General features: G+C 39.6%; 2 protein-coding genes across 2 annotated transcripts; both read right to left on the bottom strand.

Moving 5' to 3' along the window:
• Window positions 1-5,177: 5,177 nt before the first annotated feature.
• Window positions 5,178-8,849, bottom strand: LOC105535928 (hemoglobin subunit epsilon-4-like). Its single transcript, XM_011975179.1, has 4 exons — window positions 8,811-8,849; window positions 6,668-6,885; window positions 6,324-6,546; window positions 5,178-5,450 (listed from the first exon to the last, which is right to left on the bottom strand). The coding sequence occupies exons 1-4, from the start codon at window positions 8,847-8,849 to the stop codon at window positions 5,322-5,324; spliced, it is 609 nt and encodes a 202-aa protein (XP_011830569.1). The 3' UTR covers window positions 5,178-5,321.
• Window positions 8,850-11,371: 2,522 nt separating this feature from the next.
• LOC105535917 (hemoglobin subunit gamma) lies at window positions 11,372-13,006 on the bottom strand. Its single transcript, XM_011975169.1, has 3 exons — window positions 12,809-13,006; window positions 12,463-12,685; window positions 11,372-11,588 (listed from the first exon to the last, which is right to left on the bottom strand). The coding sequence occupies exons 1-3, from the start codon at window positions 12,898-12,900 to the stop codon at window positions 11,460-11,462; spliced, it is 444 nt and encodes a 147-aa protein (XP_011830559.1). The 5' UTR covers window positions 12,901-13,006; the 3' UTR covers window positions 11,372-11,459.
• Window positions 13,007-16,295: the final 3,289 nt, after the last annotated feature.

Raw genomic sequence — 16,295 nt, forward strand, 5'->3', positions numbered from 1 at the left:
TGTTAATTGCAAAGACTTGGCTTTTCCCTTTAATTCTGTTCTACCTGAAATGATTTTACACATTGGGAGATCTGGTTACATGTTTATTATATAAGGCTTGCATTGAGAGTGTTTGTATAACAGGATAAGGTCTTTTTTTCTTTTCTCGTCTGAGATGGAGTTTCACCCCTAGTGCCCAAGCTGGAGTGTAATGGCGCGATCTAGGCTCACTGCAGCCTCCACCTCTTGGGTTCAAGCAATTCTTCTGCATCAGCCACTGGAGTAGCTGGGATTGCAGGCATGCACCACATGCCCAGCTAATTTTGTATTTTTAGTAGAGATGGGGTTTCACCATGTTGGTCAGGCTGGTCTCGAACTCCTGACCTTAAGTGATCTGCCTACCTTGGCCTCCCAAAGTGCTGGATTTACAAGCCTAAGCCACCACATCCAGCCAGGATAAGGTCTTAACATGGAAAGAATAGCATCTACTCTTGTCCAGGAAACAATGAGGACCTGACTGTGGGCAGTAAGAGCAGTGATTAATAGACAGGGACAAATTCAGGCAGAATTGAGCTGTTGATTAGAGGTAAGGAAATGATTTTAAGTCTCTGAGCTTGGTGAGTGGGCAAGTAGCTATCCAATGACTAAAATGGAAAACACTGGAAGAGAAACAGTTTTAGTATAAAAAGTGAAACGACCATGCTGAGTCTGAGGTGCCTATAGGACATCTATACAAATAAGCCCAGTACATAGTTTGATATATGGGTTTGGCACCGAGGTCAGAGGACAGAGCTAGAAATCAGACTTGGGAACTGGGACTATACAAGCTATATTTAAGAGTTTGGATATAACTGTGAATCCAAGAGTGCGACGAATACAAAATTAAATGAAGGACCTTTAATGAACACCAACACTTAATGTGAAATCTCAAGGAAGTACGAAGTAAGACATAGTCCCCAAAATCCCCAATGATTTTAGAACTCAGTATGGATTTTAATTAGTATAATGTCAACGTTGGTTAGAATGGAATTCAACTTGCTGCTGGTTTCAGAGTAAATAGGAGATAAGGGTCTAGATTTTGACACACAGTGAAAAGCTGAAACGAAACGGAAAAGATAGGGTGAAAGATGGGAAATGTATGCAAGGGGGATGAGCCACATGGTATGGGAGACACACTAAGGACTCTAGGGTCAGAGAAATATGGGTTACATCCTTCTACAAAATTCACATTCTTGGCTGGGCATGGTGGCTCACACCTGTAATCCCAGCACTTTCGGAGGCCAAGGTGGGTGGATCACCTGATGTCAGGAGTTCGAGATCAGCCTGACCAACATGGAACCCCCTCTCTACTAAAAATACAAACTTAGCTGGGCATGGTGGCAGGCGCCTGTAATCCCAGCTACTTGGGAGGCTGAGGCAGGAGAATCACTTGAACCTGGTAGGTAGATGTTACAGTGAGCCTAGATCGTGCCATTGCACTCCAGCCTGGACAACCAGAGCAAAACTCCGTCTCAAATAATGATGATGATAATAATAATAATAATACATTCTTGCTAACCTGAAAAAATAAATTATTTGCGCTTTGTACCAAATTTATAATGTTCAGATAATGAATATTGATATGATATATTCATATGCACAGAACAATGCATAGGAGACACATTATAAGTGTAAGTGGCATTCTTAAATGCCAGTGCTCTCCACAGTTCTAATCTCAGTTCACTGCTCTTTGAATTCTGTGTTTTCATATTATCTTATCAATACATTAATCATTGCAATAATCATTACACACTATAATTGTTCATTTACTGGACACATCCTAATTTCCTTCTGTCAATTACCACACTGCTTTCAAATTTATTCCTCATCCTTCCCTGAGTGTTCTCTGTATTTGAGGAAATGACATTTCCCAGGTTTACTCACCCTTTTGGTCCCATGTACATTCTGCAATGGTAAACACTAGCTGAGGGAAAGTATAAGCAAGATTATTTCTGGCCTTCTGTCTCTCCTCTCGCTCTCTCTCTCTGAAGGGATCTCCTACAGCAGACAGTCTTTTTTATGGTTGATATTTTGATGCCCCCATTAGACAGTTCTGGCTCTCTCCAAGGAGCCCCCAATATCTCATTGAATCCAGTAGACCCCTGGTTCTGGATGGTGGTATAAACATTTTCTCCTTCTGTCCTTTTAGGCCTAATGGCGGAAAAAGTTTTCTGATGTTACGAACATCTAGATTTCTGTACTGTCCTTTGTTTCATATTTTAGGTCTTCTAATACAACGATAATTAACTATTAAGAGCTGTATTTAATTCTAGGTTGAGTAACTGATAGTGGTTTGTGCTTTCCTTGATGGACCCTAACTGATATAACTAATAAACTGATTTCTGATACTATGTCTTATTAGTGTATGAAATTCTGATGTGAATAAATGCATGACACATACTCATTGACTAATCAAACTACAGCAAGGGAGATTGAAGGAACAACCGTATAGAGGCAGAGGAAGGAAGCTCATGACCTATAAATACTAAGATATCACATAGTCATTTTAGATCCAAAGGTTTCTCAGTTTAGGTCTCAAACAAACTTCTCTATGGATAGTGTAATACTCATAATGTAGAAAAGAGAGATCTAATTTTTGGATAGTTTAATCATTTTTTAAATCTCCAAATACTAGGGAAATAAGAGTTTACAAGACAATGTCTCTACCATAAAAGAGGTTAATATTTAGTGGTAGGAATACATAATGAGCAGATTAAGTACATTAGTAAGAAAAATCCTAAATATTATAATAAGAAAAAGCCCATAATTATAGCAGAGTTTATAGACAGGGCTTTTAGCCCAGTTAAAATTAAAAAAAAAAAGCTTCTTAGTTGAAATAACATTTAAGTTAAGACTTAAAGTATGAGTACAAGATAGACAGGACAGAATGAGGGAAAGACATCACCCAGAGTAAACGAACAGCATGCACAAAGCTAACAGAGTCAAATGCAGAAATCCAAATTCTCTAGATTGACTGGGGTAATTTTGTCAATGCACTCAAGTATGCGTCTGTAACAGTGTGTGTTTTTATGTGTGCATGGGATGTTTGTTCATGGAGCATAGGAAATTGTACAGACATATACACACATCTGTATGTGTGTATCAGAGAATGTTTACATTGCTGCAAGATTTTATATGACTACATGCACAAGCATTCATGCTTCATGTCAGTTTGGTATATTTTTCCTGTGTGTCAAGATGTGTACTTACGTATTTTCCAGTAAAGGTGAATGTGAAAACTGCTCAGCGAGAAATGAACAGTAAGTAACACAGGAAATTGAACTCTTGTCTCTTAATTTAAAATACAGAATGACATTCAGAAGGGCAGGGGATAGCAGAAGTATGAAATTTTAAAATGTGAATGGACACGGTAATTATTCAAAGAATGTGCTTAATTAATGTATGCCACAAGACAGTAGTTGAGTGATTATTGCACATGAGCAACTGTTATTTATTCTGCTTTGTGGGTTATTAGTGGGGACTCAAAAATATGACAAAGGAATTTCAGAAGCTATTAAATGGTAGCACCGCCTATCTGTGTGCTCCCACTCAAGAGATATGGTGAGACGAGCTCTTTGGGGTGGACATATACAGGAAATACTTTGAGAAAGAGGTTTCGGGATTAGTGAAACTGGAGAGGAAAGGATATTATATCTTCTAAAACCTATTTTGAGTCAGTTTGAGGGTGTCACATACTTCCTAAGGGTCTTGGGTACAGGAGTTTGAAGCGATTGCCACAGAATGGCTATGTTCATTGCCAGATTCAAACAGGGGGCTTGTAGGCATTTTCTCTTCTGTCAATATGTTTCCTTCTTTTCATTCACAGGCAGAGATTTTTAGCTGTCATCTCTAACTCTCTGTTTCACAATGTTTTCCAGTTCTGTGCAATCACTGCCATGATGGTTTCTTACTCAATTTTTTTCTTAACTTCATTGTTTCCATCAACTTCAGTTCTTTATCTATCACCTCAATATAATTACAGCAAGCTCCTCTGACTATACCTGAGTTAGACTTTGTCTAATCAGTTCTATATATATACATGTGAATCAATTTTCCTACATTTCCCTATTTATTATGTCACTCTTACATGCAAGAATTTTCAGTGATTTTTGCTCAAAACAATAGCCATTTTTCTTGCTTCATGTGGCCTCTGCATCCAGTTTCCCTAATTTTATAGCACCCTGCCTTTTTTAAATGTCCATATTCTCCTCTACCAACTTGACCTAACATGCTAATTCCTAAATCTCAGCCTTTTAATCTGCTGTTTACTCACATAAACAAGACTGTTGTCTTCAACAGAAATCAGTTGTTTTCAATATTGATTGGTAATTTTTTTATTCACAAAAATTGTATATATTTATGAATGCACACATATGTATATATAGAAAGAGAATAAAATCACTACCACCAAAAACAATAAAACTTGTATATATTTATAGAAACAGAGAGCCAAACAAAGAGATTTATTATTTATCGGGTAGTGTAATAAAGACTTTCCAGGTATCAATTCAATTAATTCTTGCAAAAATCCTTTAAGGAAAATAAATATGATAAATCTACCGTATTTACAGCTTAATGGAATTATACATATGTTTCAGGTCACAGAGGTAGCAGATGAATTACAGATGTAAACCAAGACAGCCAGCTCACATGCCTTAGAGATAATTCTCCACTAATACCATTGAAGACATTAGCAGAAAGTTCAGGGTTTGGCCCTTGATTGGTCTCTAGGAAGCCCTATCCCCACTGCATTACAAATCATCAAAATATGTTGTTTAAAATAAGTAGAAGTGAACTACAGTCACCAAATGAGCTATATCCTGAGTTCATACAAATAATAGCCTATACAGAATCTCTAATTTGAGTCCTAACATATCTCTACACATTATCGACAATCCTCTTACATCTCTAAAGAGTACCTTCATTGCCCTCACTTTCTCTAAAGACATTGTCTTATTCTAGGGACGATTTCCCCTTCCTAGGAGTAACTACTCCACTAAAGCCACCCACAAGTTCTCTCTTATCTTGCAGGATTGCAAGAAAGTATCTTCTCTACCCTTAAACTCCCATTCTCCAATGTTTTCATTTTCATCAGAAATGGTGGGTCCTTTTGGCTGAATCAATGTAAAATATAAAGACAGAAAAAGAATACAATGATATTTCTTAGAGAGCATATTTCTTTATTTTATTTTTATCATGCAGGAACTGAATCTGCAGGCAGGATACTGCTCTTCTCCTCAGTGTCCCCAGTCTAAAGGAAATGAGCTTTTGGGACATAGGTACAAACATAGTGGACAGGGAACTCAATGGCCCTTGAGGGCTACAGCATTAGCCACAGCATTTGTGGGTTCCTGCCAAGAAGCCTGTATCTGTAGGGTAAACTCTTTGCTGAAGTGGGTTGCCAAAATAATCAATATCACGTTGCTTAAGAGCTGGGGAGGGAGTGAAGATAAAAAGAAAATGGTACATAGTGAATAGAAGGCCTCAAGATGGACTTGCAATACATAGATACAACACTTACTTCCTTTTTGACCAGAGTTTGAGCAACTCTCAGTCTTATTCTCACAAAGGTAAGTTCACCATTATGAGATAGACATCAGCTTCAACATGACTGGCAGCGCTGCACCTCCCATTGTGTCCTATCCTTCTTTTACTTGCTAGGCCAACTCACTACCCCAGCACAGTGTGATTAATTGTTTCACTTTTTAAGAGACTCTGTCCTTTTTAAAAAATAGGATAACAGTACTTCAAAGAGCTGTAAGGGATAGGATAAGTCCCCAGTCATCACACACATACAATTTTCCCAAACACTCATAACAAAGAATCCTGTACCATGCGCACAAAAGTATACCATCATCATTCAGAAGGAAACAATCCTCTTTTTAAAAGCTTCCCATTAATCTTTCTAGTTGATCATTTTCTGACTTCCAGGACTATGCAGAAAAGTGTCTATTAATTTTCACAGAAAATTTCAATGACCAAAGGAAAGATGTTATTTCCTCTATCTCAACTTCCATTCCCTCATCCAAAAACACTCAGTTTAATTTTGGCCAGAATTTTGTATAAGACATGTTTTTCAGAGCTATCAAATGGTAAGTGCCTTTCCATTATTCATAGTCCTTGCTCTACCAAATTTCAGTTATGTTATTTAGAGCAACATAACTCTCAAAAACGATCCCACTGCTGAAATATCATATCCCATAGCTGACTCATAGCACAAGAGAAACCCACTTCTGCTTTCAAAAGCACCCATGGTGCAAATACCTAAGGGTAAAGAAGAAAGCATGAGTGTACTTAGTACTCACCAGGAAGTTCTCAGGGTCCACGTGCAGCTTGTTACAGTACAGGTCACTCAGCATAGTAAAGGTGCCTTTGAGGTCATCCATGAGCATAACAGCTTTTACGAAGGAGATCAGCACCTTCTTTCCATGTGCCTTGACTTTGAGGTTGCCCATTATTGCACAGTCAGAGCCCAGATAGCCAAAACTTTCAAAGTACCTCTGGGTCCATGGGTAGACAACCAAGAGACTGAGGGACAGTCATAATCACAGAGCAGATGCAAAGTCAGACTATGTAAGACAATGGGCTAGTCCCTCTTTCAGAAACACATTCTGCCTTTCTGCACCTTGCCCTGGCTTCCAGTACCTACCTGCCCAGAATCTCACCTCCAGCCTTCTCACCTAAACTTGCTTCACAGGCTAGTGGCAGCAGCCTTCTCGTCAGCAGTGCAATGCACCACGGTGTCAGATCTGGGAGTTTCCTGGCGATCGTAGATGAGCCAGAAGCATACCTGCACTTCTGCTTCTTGTGTGACTTTTGTTTCTCCTCTCTGGCCCCCAGCCCTTTGCCTGTCTCAGTGAAATGAATCTATTGGTCAAGGGTGGGTTGTGACTTCAGGGGTGGAGTTTGGGCAAGGGAAGTTTTGCAAGATGGACATTCAAGTTTCTGATAGAATCCGGGTGGCCTTCTCAGGGGAACTTTGCTGTTCAGGCTTAATTTGAAACTTTACTTCTTTCCCCTCCATTTTCCTACACTACCCCCACCATCCAGTGTGCAGTTTATTTCTCAAAGTCTTCACCAGTGGCTGCTAATAACTTGAATGCTGACAAATAGGAATAAGTTAGAGCTGAAAAGGATAAGAATTACAAATATCTTAGCCATCAATTCCTGGGTCAGGAGTTGTGACAATGTAACAACGTGTTATTCATCCAGGCTTTATGTGGAAGAAGCCACAGCCTTTCTTGGTTTTCAATTCTCTTGAAACTACATTGAGTACACAATTTCATCCTCTCTCTCTCTCTCTCTCTCTGCAAGCTCCGCCTCCTGGATTCACGCCATTCTCCTGCCTCAGCCTTCCGAATAGCTGGGACTACAGGCTCCCGCCACCATGCCGGGCTAATTTTTTGTATTTTTAGTAGAGACGAGGTTTCACCATGTTAGCCAGGATGGTCTTGATCTCCTGACCTTGTGATCCACCCGCCTTGGCCTCCCAAAGTGCTGGGATTACAGGCGTGAGCCACAGCGCCCAGCCAATTTCATCACTTTTTAGAACAGAATAGAAATAAACACCTCTATCAAGCATCTATTTGGAAGAAAGCAGAATAAGAAACAAACTAGGGAAGTAAGGGGAAAACTGAGTTTTATTACCATGTTTTTAAAATCCATTTTGTAGTCAGTGTACTTATCTGAGCAAAGGAGATTTCCTCTGAATCACTCAACAATAGTCTATGTCAAATTCCACATATCTGCAAAATTATGCCAGAGCATCTAACAGTGTTGGAGTAGAAGGGTGCTGCTCTGTTCAAGCAAGAGTATAGAGGAAGTTTCCGTGGCCCGTGCTGGGCATTAGGTCATTTGTGTCTGGCACAGGCTTGATCTACAGTCTAATGCTGTAATGCTGTAATGTGTTTAACTTGTCTTTATATCTAATCAGGCAGAGACATTCTTCACTGCCAATATTCCACAGACTGCTGCACGTGTCTCAGGTGCTGCACGTCTCATGCATCTCAAACAAGCAATTTCAGGAATAGACAGGGCACGCTTCTACCAGCAGAGAGAATAACACTTTAGTTTATATTCTTAAGGCTTATTGCCCTCATACTTAGAGGTTTGGGATGCTAGTTTGTGTGTTCCCCCTGAAATAAATGCTTACAAGAAATAAAGTTTAGGAGATCATCCTCATGTGTACTTCAAGGAGACTCTAAATTTCAAAGCGTTCAATCCAATATATTAAAGCTGAATTTCTGATATTAGAGACACAGGATTTTAGTCTACTGGATATAGTTGAGAGGCAGTTATCTGTTTTACTTAGGAACATGGGGAGAGTTTGTAGTGACAAACAGAGTTTGAGGCAAAACCAATAAGATTATCTTTAAGAGCAGAGATCGATGATATGAAGAAAAATAAGTGGCAACCTTGATTATATGCAGGAAACACATTTATATTGAGTTGTGGGGACTGGCCTGAGAGGACACTTCAGGTCGTGTCCTTTAATGGCCTTGAAACTAATTCCCCACAGAATGTCTGTTCATTGCTATACCTCATATCCTTAGGTACATACATCTAAAACCCTGCATATCGGTGAACAGCTGCCCCATCTTTTTATCAGCCAACCAGCAATTCAACAGTTACTGCGAACTTCCACTTTTCTCTCATCTGCTCCAAGAAAAGTGACCTGTGATCACCTTCCTGGAAGTATTGATTCTTTCATGTTTGTGGTTGTTTTCCGTTTCCAGTTGTTTTCCATGATTATTGCTTCTAGTGTGATCTATAGACTCTTATATCATCAATACCAGGTCATCATTGCAGTTGTCAACTTCTTCCTGTTGCATTTTATGTATTAATTCAACAAGTACATATTAGGTCCCATATGTCATCCATTAAGTTTCATATGCCATCCATTTTTCTTAATTCTGAGAATCTTATATGAACTAGACAGACAGATTCTTTTGTCTAATGGTGCCCTCACTATAGTGAGTAGAGGAGATCAGCTTACATACTGAAATAAATGAATGAATAAGAGATTTCAGGTGGTATTATATGACTTGAAGAAACTGCATATTGTATCTACAGCCATCTGGTCAATGAGAAACCTGACAAAAGCAAGCAATGGGGAAAGGATTTTCAATTTAATAAATGATGGGCAGAACTAGCTAGCCATATGCTGAAAAATGAAACTGGACCCCTTCCTTATACCTTATCCAAAAGTTAAATCTAGATGGATTTGAGACTTAAATGAAAAATCCCAAACTCTAAAAAGCCTAGAAAAAAATCAAGGCAATACCATTCATGATATAGGCATGGGCAAAGATTTCATGATGAAAACATGAAAAGCAATTGCAGCAAAACCAAAAATTGACTAACGGAATCTATTTAAACTAAAGAGCTCCTTCACAGAAAAAGAAACTACCATCAGAGCGAAAGACAATCTACAGAACATGGAAAAATGTTTGCAATCTATTCTTCTGACAAAGGCCTAATATCCAGAGTAAATAAGAAACTTAAACAACTTTACAAGAAAAAAAAAATTAAAACCATGGCACACATTTACCTATAAAACAAAACTGCATATCCTGCACATGTACCCTGGAATTTAAGGTAAAATTAAATTAAATCAAAAGAAAAAAATAAAAAGAAATGACATGGCAATGTTAGGAAGTTACCCTATATGGCCTAAAAAAAGAAGGCATAAATAATCCAAAACTTGTTTAACATATCATCAAGAAATAACCATAAAAATGAACAACTAGCAGTCCTCGGGGGTGCTCTGCCTATACAATAGTCATTCTTTTATTTCTTTACTCTCTTAAGAAACTTGCTATGACTTAAAAAAAAAAAAGTGCATATTGTGAAATGGTAGTGACTGCATTTGAAGTGGGTCCTTTATGATATGATGGAGCCAGGCAGAGACTTTTGGAGAAAGAAGTTCCTGAAAGAAGGAAAGGCATGTGCCAAATTCTGAGGCTGAGGAGAAACAAAGAAAGAAAGAAAAAAAAAAGAATAAAGAACTTGACATTTCACTGTATGTAAAGACATTGCAAGGCTAGAGTAGAGCATGTTGAAGTAAAAATGAGAGAAATCAAAATTAGAGAGAAGGGCACAGGCTTATTATTTGGGTCTTACAGATGAGAGTAGTAGAGTAGGTATTTTATACTGAAACTTAGGGGACCAGGGGAGATTTGTAAACCTGAGATAAACATGGTCTCTAGTCCACTCAAACCCGAAGCTTATTTTTTTCTCCTTCCTCATCTGCCTTACTCAGTGCAAGGTGCTATAACAAAATACCAAACACTGGATGGTTTCAACAACAGAATTTTTTCTCATGTTTCTGAAGGCTGATTTGTGGTCAGGGATCTCTTCCTGGATTGCAGATGACTGACTTCTCACTGTGTCCTCACTGGGAGGAAAGAGAAATGGCTTGTCTCTCTGCTTCTGATAAGGAAATAAATTTTATGATGGGGATCTGCTCTTATGAGCTCATCTAAACCTAGTTACTTTTCAAAAGCCTCCCCTACAAATAAGGTCAGTTGGGAGTTAGGGATTCAGCATGTAAATTGTGAGGAGACAAACATTAGGTCCATAACACCATCACATTAAACTCTTACTTATACAGATGCACTAACATCCAACTATACAAAAATTCCATTGAGTAAGCCTTCCAATTAATCTTGTACAAATTCTTCCCACTACTTTTGATCTCACAGTGCTGGTCTGTTGCTCAGACACAACATGCTCATGCTGACTTGTGAGCCTCTGCTGATTCATTTCTTACACCTAAGTCCTCACCTCCCCCAGAAGCTTACAGTGAGGTCTCTTCCTGGAAATGCTGTGACCAATCTGCACACTTGAGGACATGGGATTAATCTCACTTTCTTAGGCATCCACAAGGGCTATGAAAAGCCAGGTGCCATTAGAAATAATATTCCCCCTAACAAAATAAATGCTACACCTGACTAAACCTTGACCTCCGAAAGCTTGGAACACTTTCCCTTCATTAAGAACCATCCTTATTACTCTGCTGCAATCCAACACCCAGGTCTTCACTGAAACTTTCCCCATCTCTTCCAAAACATGTTTCTGAGGAGTCTGTCCTATAGAGGTCTTTCTTCTTACCAGCTTTCTCCTGCACAATTTACCCCCAACTTGCAGAACTCCCGTGTATCAGTGTCTTTACTGCTTTGTTCTTTTATTTGCTCATCAAAATTCAAATCTCATGTAAAAATAAATGGGGAGCATGTGCACACCACAAACACACATAGCCATGCAGAAATACACATACACACATCCCTCAATATAAACCCTTTGTGGCTCATATATTTAAAAAGACATAAAAAAAGAGCTGAAGAAAATCATGTGTGATCTCTTAGCAGAATAGATTTATTATTTTTATTGCTTGCAGAATAAAGCCTATCTTTGAAAGCCCTGCATCGTGGGCAGGGGGCTCAGTGGTATCTGGAGGACAGGGCACTGGCCACTCCAGCCACCATCTTCTGCCAGGAAGCCTGCACTTCAGGGGTGAATTCTTTGCCGAAATGGATTGCCAAAACAGTCACCAGCACATTTCCCAGGAGCTGTTGAGATGAAAGGAGACAACAAAAATGAACCCATAGTGAGCTGGGAGCTCCAGCCTGGCCTCCAGAAACTACACACCCAGCTTCCACCCAGAATCAAGCCTATGTTAACTTCCCTCAAAGCCTGAGATGTTGCCTTCCATTAAATGCAGGTAGTTGTTCCCCTTGCAGCACTAGTCACAGGCCAAAATTTAAAACTTGCTGTCTTCTTGCCACCACAAACCCCGTATGTTGTAGGCTGAAAACGTTAAAAGAAACACACGCGCGCACGCGCACACACACACACACACACACACCCCTGGCTTTCAAAATCTACTCTAGCCCAAATGTTTCAATTGATCCTCACCCCTGGACACACTTTGCCCCCATCTGGAATTAGAGGATATAAGTTTGTAATGAAGTGATAGCGGCATTTTGTATGTGTCCAGCTGATATAGGAATAGCCTCAGACTCTGTTTGGTCACCAGAGTTCCCCACTTTGACTGGGCCAATATATGCCTTCTGCCTGCATCTTTTTAAAGACCATACTTGTCCTGCCTCCAGATAGATGTTTTGAAACAAATAACAAAAATGAGGGAAAGATGAAAGTTCTTTCTACCGGAATCTAATAAAGAAAAGTCATTTTCCTCATTTCCACCTCTCTTTTGTCAAAGTCAAAATTGTCCATCTAGATTTTTAGAGGCACTCCTTAGGCCCTAAAACATTACCATTGGGTCTCAGCCCAGTTAGTCCTCTGCAGTTTCTTCACTCCCAACCCCAGTATCTTCAAATAGCTCACACCCAGCAGGTAGATTCGGCTGTCCTCAGATCAATACTCAGTTGTCTAAGTTGCCTTGAGACTGAACTCTGAAACTGCTGAAACTCCTGGACTCACCCTGAAGTTCTCAGGATCCACATGCAGCTTGTCACAGTGCAGCTCACTCAGCTGGGCAAAGGTGCCCTTGAGATCATCCAGGTTCTTTATGGCATCTCCCAAGGAAGTCAGCACCTTCTTGCCGTGTGCCTTGACGTTGGGGTTGCCCATGATGGCAGAGGCAGAGGACAGGTTGCCAAAGCTGTCAAAGAACCTCTGGGTCCATGGGTAGACAACCAGGAGCCTGTGAGATTGAACAAGAGCAGTTTGACAGTCAGAAAGTGCCACAAATCCTGAGAAGCGGCCTGGACTTTTGCCAGGCATAGGGTGCTTCCTTCCCTTCCTTGTCCTGGTCACCAGAGCCTACCTTCCCAGGGTTTCTCCTCCAGCATCTTCCACATTCACCTTGCCCCACAGGCTTGTGATAGTAGCCTTGTCCTCCTCTGTGAAATGACCCATGGCGTCTGGACTAGGAGCTTATTGATAATCTCAGCCTTTCCAGAAGCGAGTGTGTGGAACTGCTGGAGGGTGCTTCCTTTTATTCTTCATCCCTAGCCAGCCGCCGGCCCCTGGCCTCACCTGATACTCTAAGACTATTGGTCAAAGTTGCCTTGTCAAGGCTATTGGTCAAGGCAAGACTGGCCAACCCATGGGTGGAGTTTAGCCAGGGACCGTTTCAGACAGATATTTGCATTGAGATAGTGTGGGGAAGGGGCCCCCAAGAGGATACTGCTGCTTAATTTTTTTATAGCCTTTGCCTTGTTCCGATTCAATCATTCCAATTTTTCTCTAATTTATTCTTCCCTTTAGCTAGTTTCCTTCTCCCACCATAGAAGATACCAGGACTTCTTTTGTCAGCCTTTTTTACCTTCTTGTCTCTAGCTCCAGTGAGGCCTGGAGATTAAAGTTCAAGCATGTACCAATTTTTGAAAAGTTCGGGGATTGTGACATGTGTTTTAGGCATAGGTCCAGGATTTTTGATGGGACAAGTCTTAGTCTCATTTAGTAAGCATTGTGCTATACTTATCTTTGAAAATACTCTCTGTGGTTTTAGGCCATTATCTCTTAAGTTCTCAATAGTGCAGTGAAAATAATTCCTATAAAGCCAGTTTCAGTGCAGTGATAGATTAGTGTTATGTAATATAAGACCTAATCCTTACCTCAATATGTACTTATCTGTACCTATTTGAAATAAATCATGCCTGTTTCATCTTAGAAAAAATATTTGATTCCATATTCAGGATGTATATATATACCATATGATGTGTATTTATCACTGGGTAAGTGTGTGTGCTGGCTGATGACCAGGGTTTTGGTGTAGCTTTTTTATGCTCAGTAAAGATGATGGTGGAATGTTCTTTGGCAGGTACTCTGCATTAGAATTAATTATCTTGTATAGATGCTAGGTTCACTTCTCAGGGAATCTTATTCTAAGACATAAGACATGTGTGTGCACGGAAAACAACTCTAGAGAAGCAAGGGCTGTTTTTATTGGCTAATAGTCCACACACTATGACAACTCGAATATCAGTGTACTTTAGACAGCTTTATTTCTAACGCAGTGCTGTTTCTGACATATTGGACCGTTAACAGGGTAAGAAGTATTTCTGCTGGTTTTTTGGTTCTGTTTTGCTTTTGGTTAGTTTGTTTTTGTTTTTCTCTGAAAGTGATCCATGATCTCAAACCTTGCTAGATTATGCCAGAAGCTCTGGAATTCTGGCTTATTGGAGGTGAGCTGCATCTTCAAATTAGTTTATCCCCTAAGCTATCAGGTTGATTGAAATTGGTGAAATCCTTTCAGCCTTCATGATCCTGTGTAAAGATTATACCTGTTCGTTGATAAAGATGGCTAAAAGGCCAGAAAGGTACACATTTGCCCATGTAACAAGCCTGCACATCCTGCACATGTACCTTGGAAATTAAAATGAAATGAAATAAAATTAAAAGGAAAAAATGCCATGGCAACATCAGGAAGTTATCTTTTATGGTCTAAAAACGGGCAACATAAATAATCTACCCCTTGTTTAGCATACTATTGAAAAATAACAACAAAAATCGGCAACGAGCAGCCCTTGGGGCTACTCTGCCTATGAAGTAGCCATTCATTTATTCCTTTACTTTAATTTTTTATAAACTTGTTTTACTAAAAAAAAAAAAAAAGAAACAAGAAAGAAAGTGCGAATTGTAAAATGGTAGTGAGTGATAGCATTTGAAGTGGGTCCTTTATGGTATGATGGAGCCAGGCAGAAGTTGTTTAGAGAAAGAAGTTCCTGAAAATAGGAAGGGCATGTAGAAAACTGTGAGGCTGAGGAGAAAAACGAAAGAAAGAAATATAAAGAAAGAACTTGACATTTCACTGTATATAAATACATTACAAGCCTAAAGTACATTGAAGAAAAAATAGGAGAAATCGAAGTTAGAGAGAAGGGCTCAGGCTTACGACTTGGGACTTACAGATGAGAGTAGTAGAGTAGGTATTTTATACTGAAACATAGGGGACCAGGGGAGATTTGTAAACCTGAGATAAACATGGTTTCTAATCCACTGAACACCCAAGCTTATTTTTTTCTCCTTCTTCATCTGCCTTACTTAGTGCAAGGTGCTATAACAAAATAGCATAGACCGGATGGCTTCAACAACAGATTTTTTTCTCACATTTCTGCTGGTTCCTGGTCAGGGTTCTCTTCCTGGTTTGCAGATGGCTGACTCCTCACTGTGTCCTCACCAGAAGGAAGAGAAATGGCTAACCTCTCTGCTTCTGATGAGGAAAATAATTCTTTGAGAGCGATCTACTCTCATGAGCTCATCTAAACCTAATTACTTTTCCAAAGCTTCCCAGACAAATGGGGCCAACTGGGAGTTGGGGATTTAGCATGTGAATTTCCTGGAGACACAAGCATTAGGTTCATAACACCATCACATTAAACTAAACACTCGCTTATAAACATGCATTAACTTTCAATTATATAATAATTCCAGTGAATCTGCCTTCTCAATTAATGTTATACAAATTCTTCACACTACATTTTCATCTGACAGTGCTGGTCTGCTGCTCAGGCATGACACTATGATGCTGACTTGTGAGCCTCTGCTGGCTCATTTCCTTCACCTAAGTCCCCATCTCCCCTAGAAGCTTAAATGAGGTCTTTTCCTTGAAATGCTGTGACTTAAGGGCATGGGATTAATTTCACCACTTTAGGCATGCATCAACACTTAAAACGAAAAGTTTCTTAGTAAAGTAAGGATCACTTCATTGCAGTTACTGTGGAAAGAAAAATCTGTTTCCTGCTCTGATCTCTAACACCTCAACCTCCCCATAGAGCCTCACAAGGACTGAGAAAAGTCAGATGCCATTAGAAATAGTATTGCCCCTAATAAAATAGAATGGCTATCCCTGCCTAAACCTTGACTTCCTAAATTTGGAACAGTTTGTCTTCGTTGAGCCCCTTCCTCGCTGCTGTGCTGCAATCCAGCCCCCAGGTCTTCACTGAACCTTTCCCCATCTCTTCCAAAACATCTGTTTCTGAGGAGTCCTGTCCTACAGAGGTCTTTCGTCCCAACAGATTTCTCCTACACTTTTTATTCTCACTTGCATAACTTCCATGTACAAGTTTCTTTATTGTCTAGTTCTTTTAATTGCTCATCAAAACCCACATCTCATGTAAACAAAAAAGTGAGGAATATGCACATGACACTAACACACACAGCCATGTACAAATACACATACACACATCCCTCAACATAAAACCCTTTGTGGCTCATATATTTAAAAAGACATTAAAAAAGAACTGAAGACAACCATTTGTGATCACTTAGCAGAATAGATTTATTATTTTTATTGCTTGCAGAATAAA

The sequence above is a fragment of the Mandrillus leucophaeus genome, unplaced genomic scaffold, assembly GCF_000951045.1.
Source record: "Mandrillus leucophaeus isolate KB7577 unplaced genomic scaffold, Mleu.le_1.0 Scaffold1518, whole genome shotgun sequence".
NCBI classification, from domain to species: Eukaryota; Metazoa; Chordata; class Mammalia; order Primates; family Cercopithecidae; genus Mandrillus; species Mandrillus leucophaeus.

What these genes read in the sequence shown, in the direction of transcription:
- LOC105535928 (XM_011975179.1), bottom strand. Translation starts at nt 8,849, where the DNA reads ATGCAACAGGAAGAAGTTGACAACTGCAATGATGACCTG. An exon ending in GGAGGTGAGATTCTGGGCAG is followed by an intron (nt 6,547 to 6,667) that starts GTAGGTACTGGA and finishes ACTGTCCCTCAG; the next exon opens with TCTCTTGGTTGTCTACCCAT. An exon ending in TGGACCCTGAGAACTTCCTG is followed by an intron (nt 5,451 to 6,323) that starts GTGAGTACTAAG and finishes CTCCCTCCCCAG; the next exon opens with CTCTTAAGCAACGTGATATT.
- LOC105535917 (XM_011975169.1), bottom strand. Translation starts at nt 12,900, where the DNA reads ATGGGTCATTTCACAGAGGAGGACAAGGCTACTATCACAAGCCTGTGG. An exon ending in GGAGGAGAAACCCTGGGAAG is followed by an intron (nt 12,686 to 12,808) that starts GTAGGCTCTGGT and finishes TCAATCTCACAG; the next exon opens with GCTCCTGGTTGTCTACCCAT. An exon ending in TGGATCCTGAGAACTTCAGG is followed by an intron (nt 11,589 to 12,462) that starts GTGAGTCCAGGA and finishes TCATCTCAACAG; the next exon opens with CTCCTGGGAAATGTGCTGGT.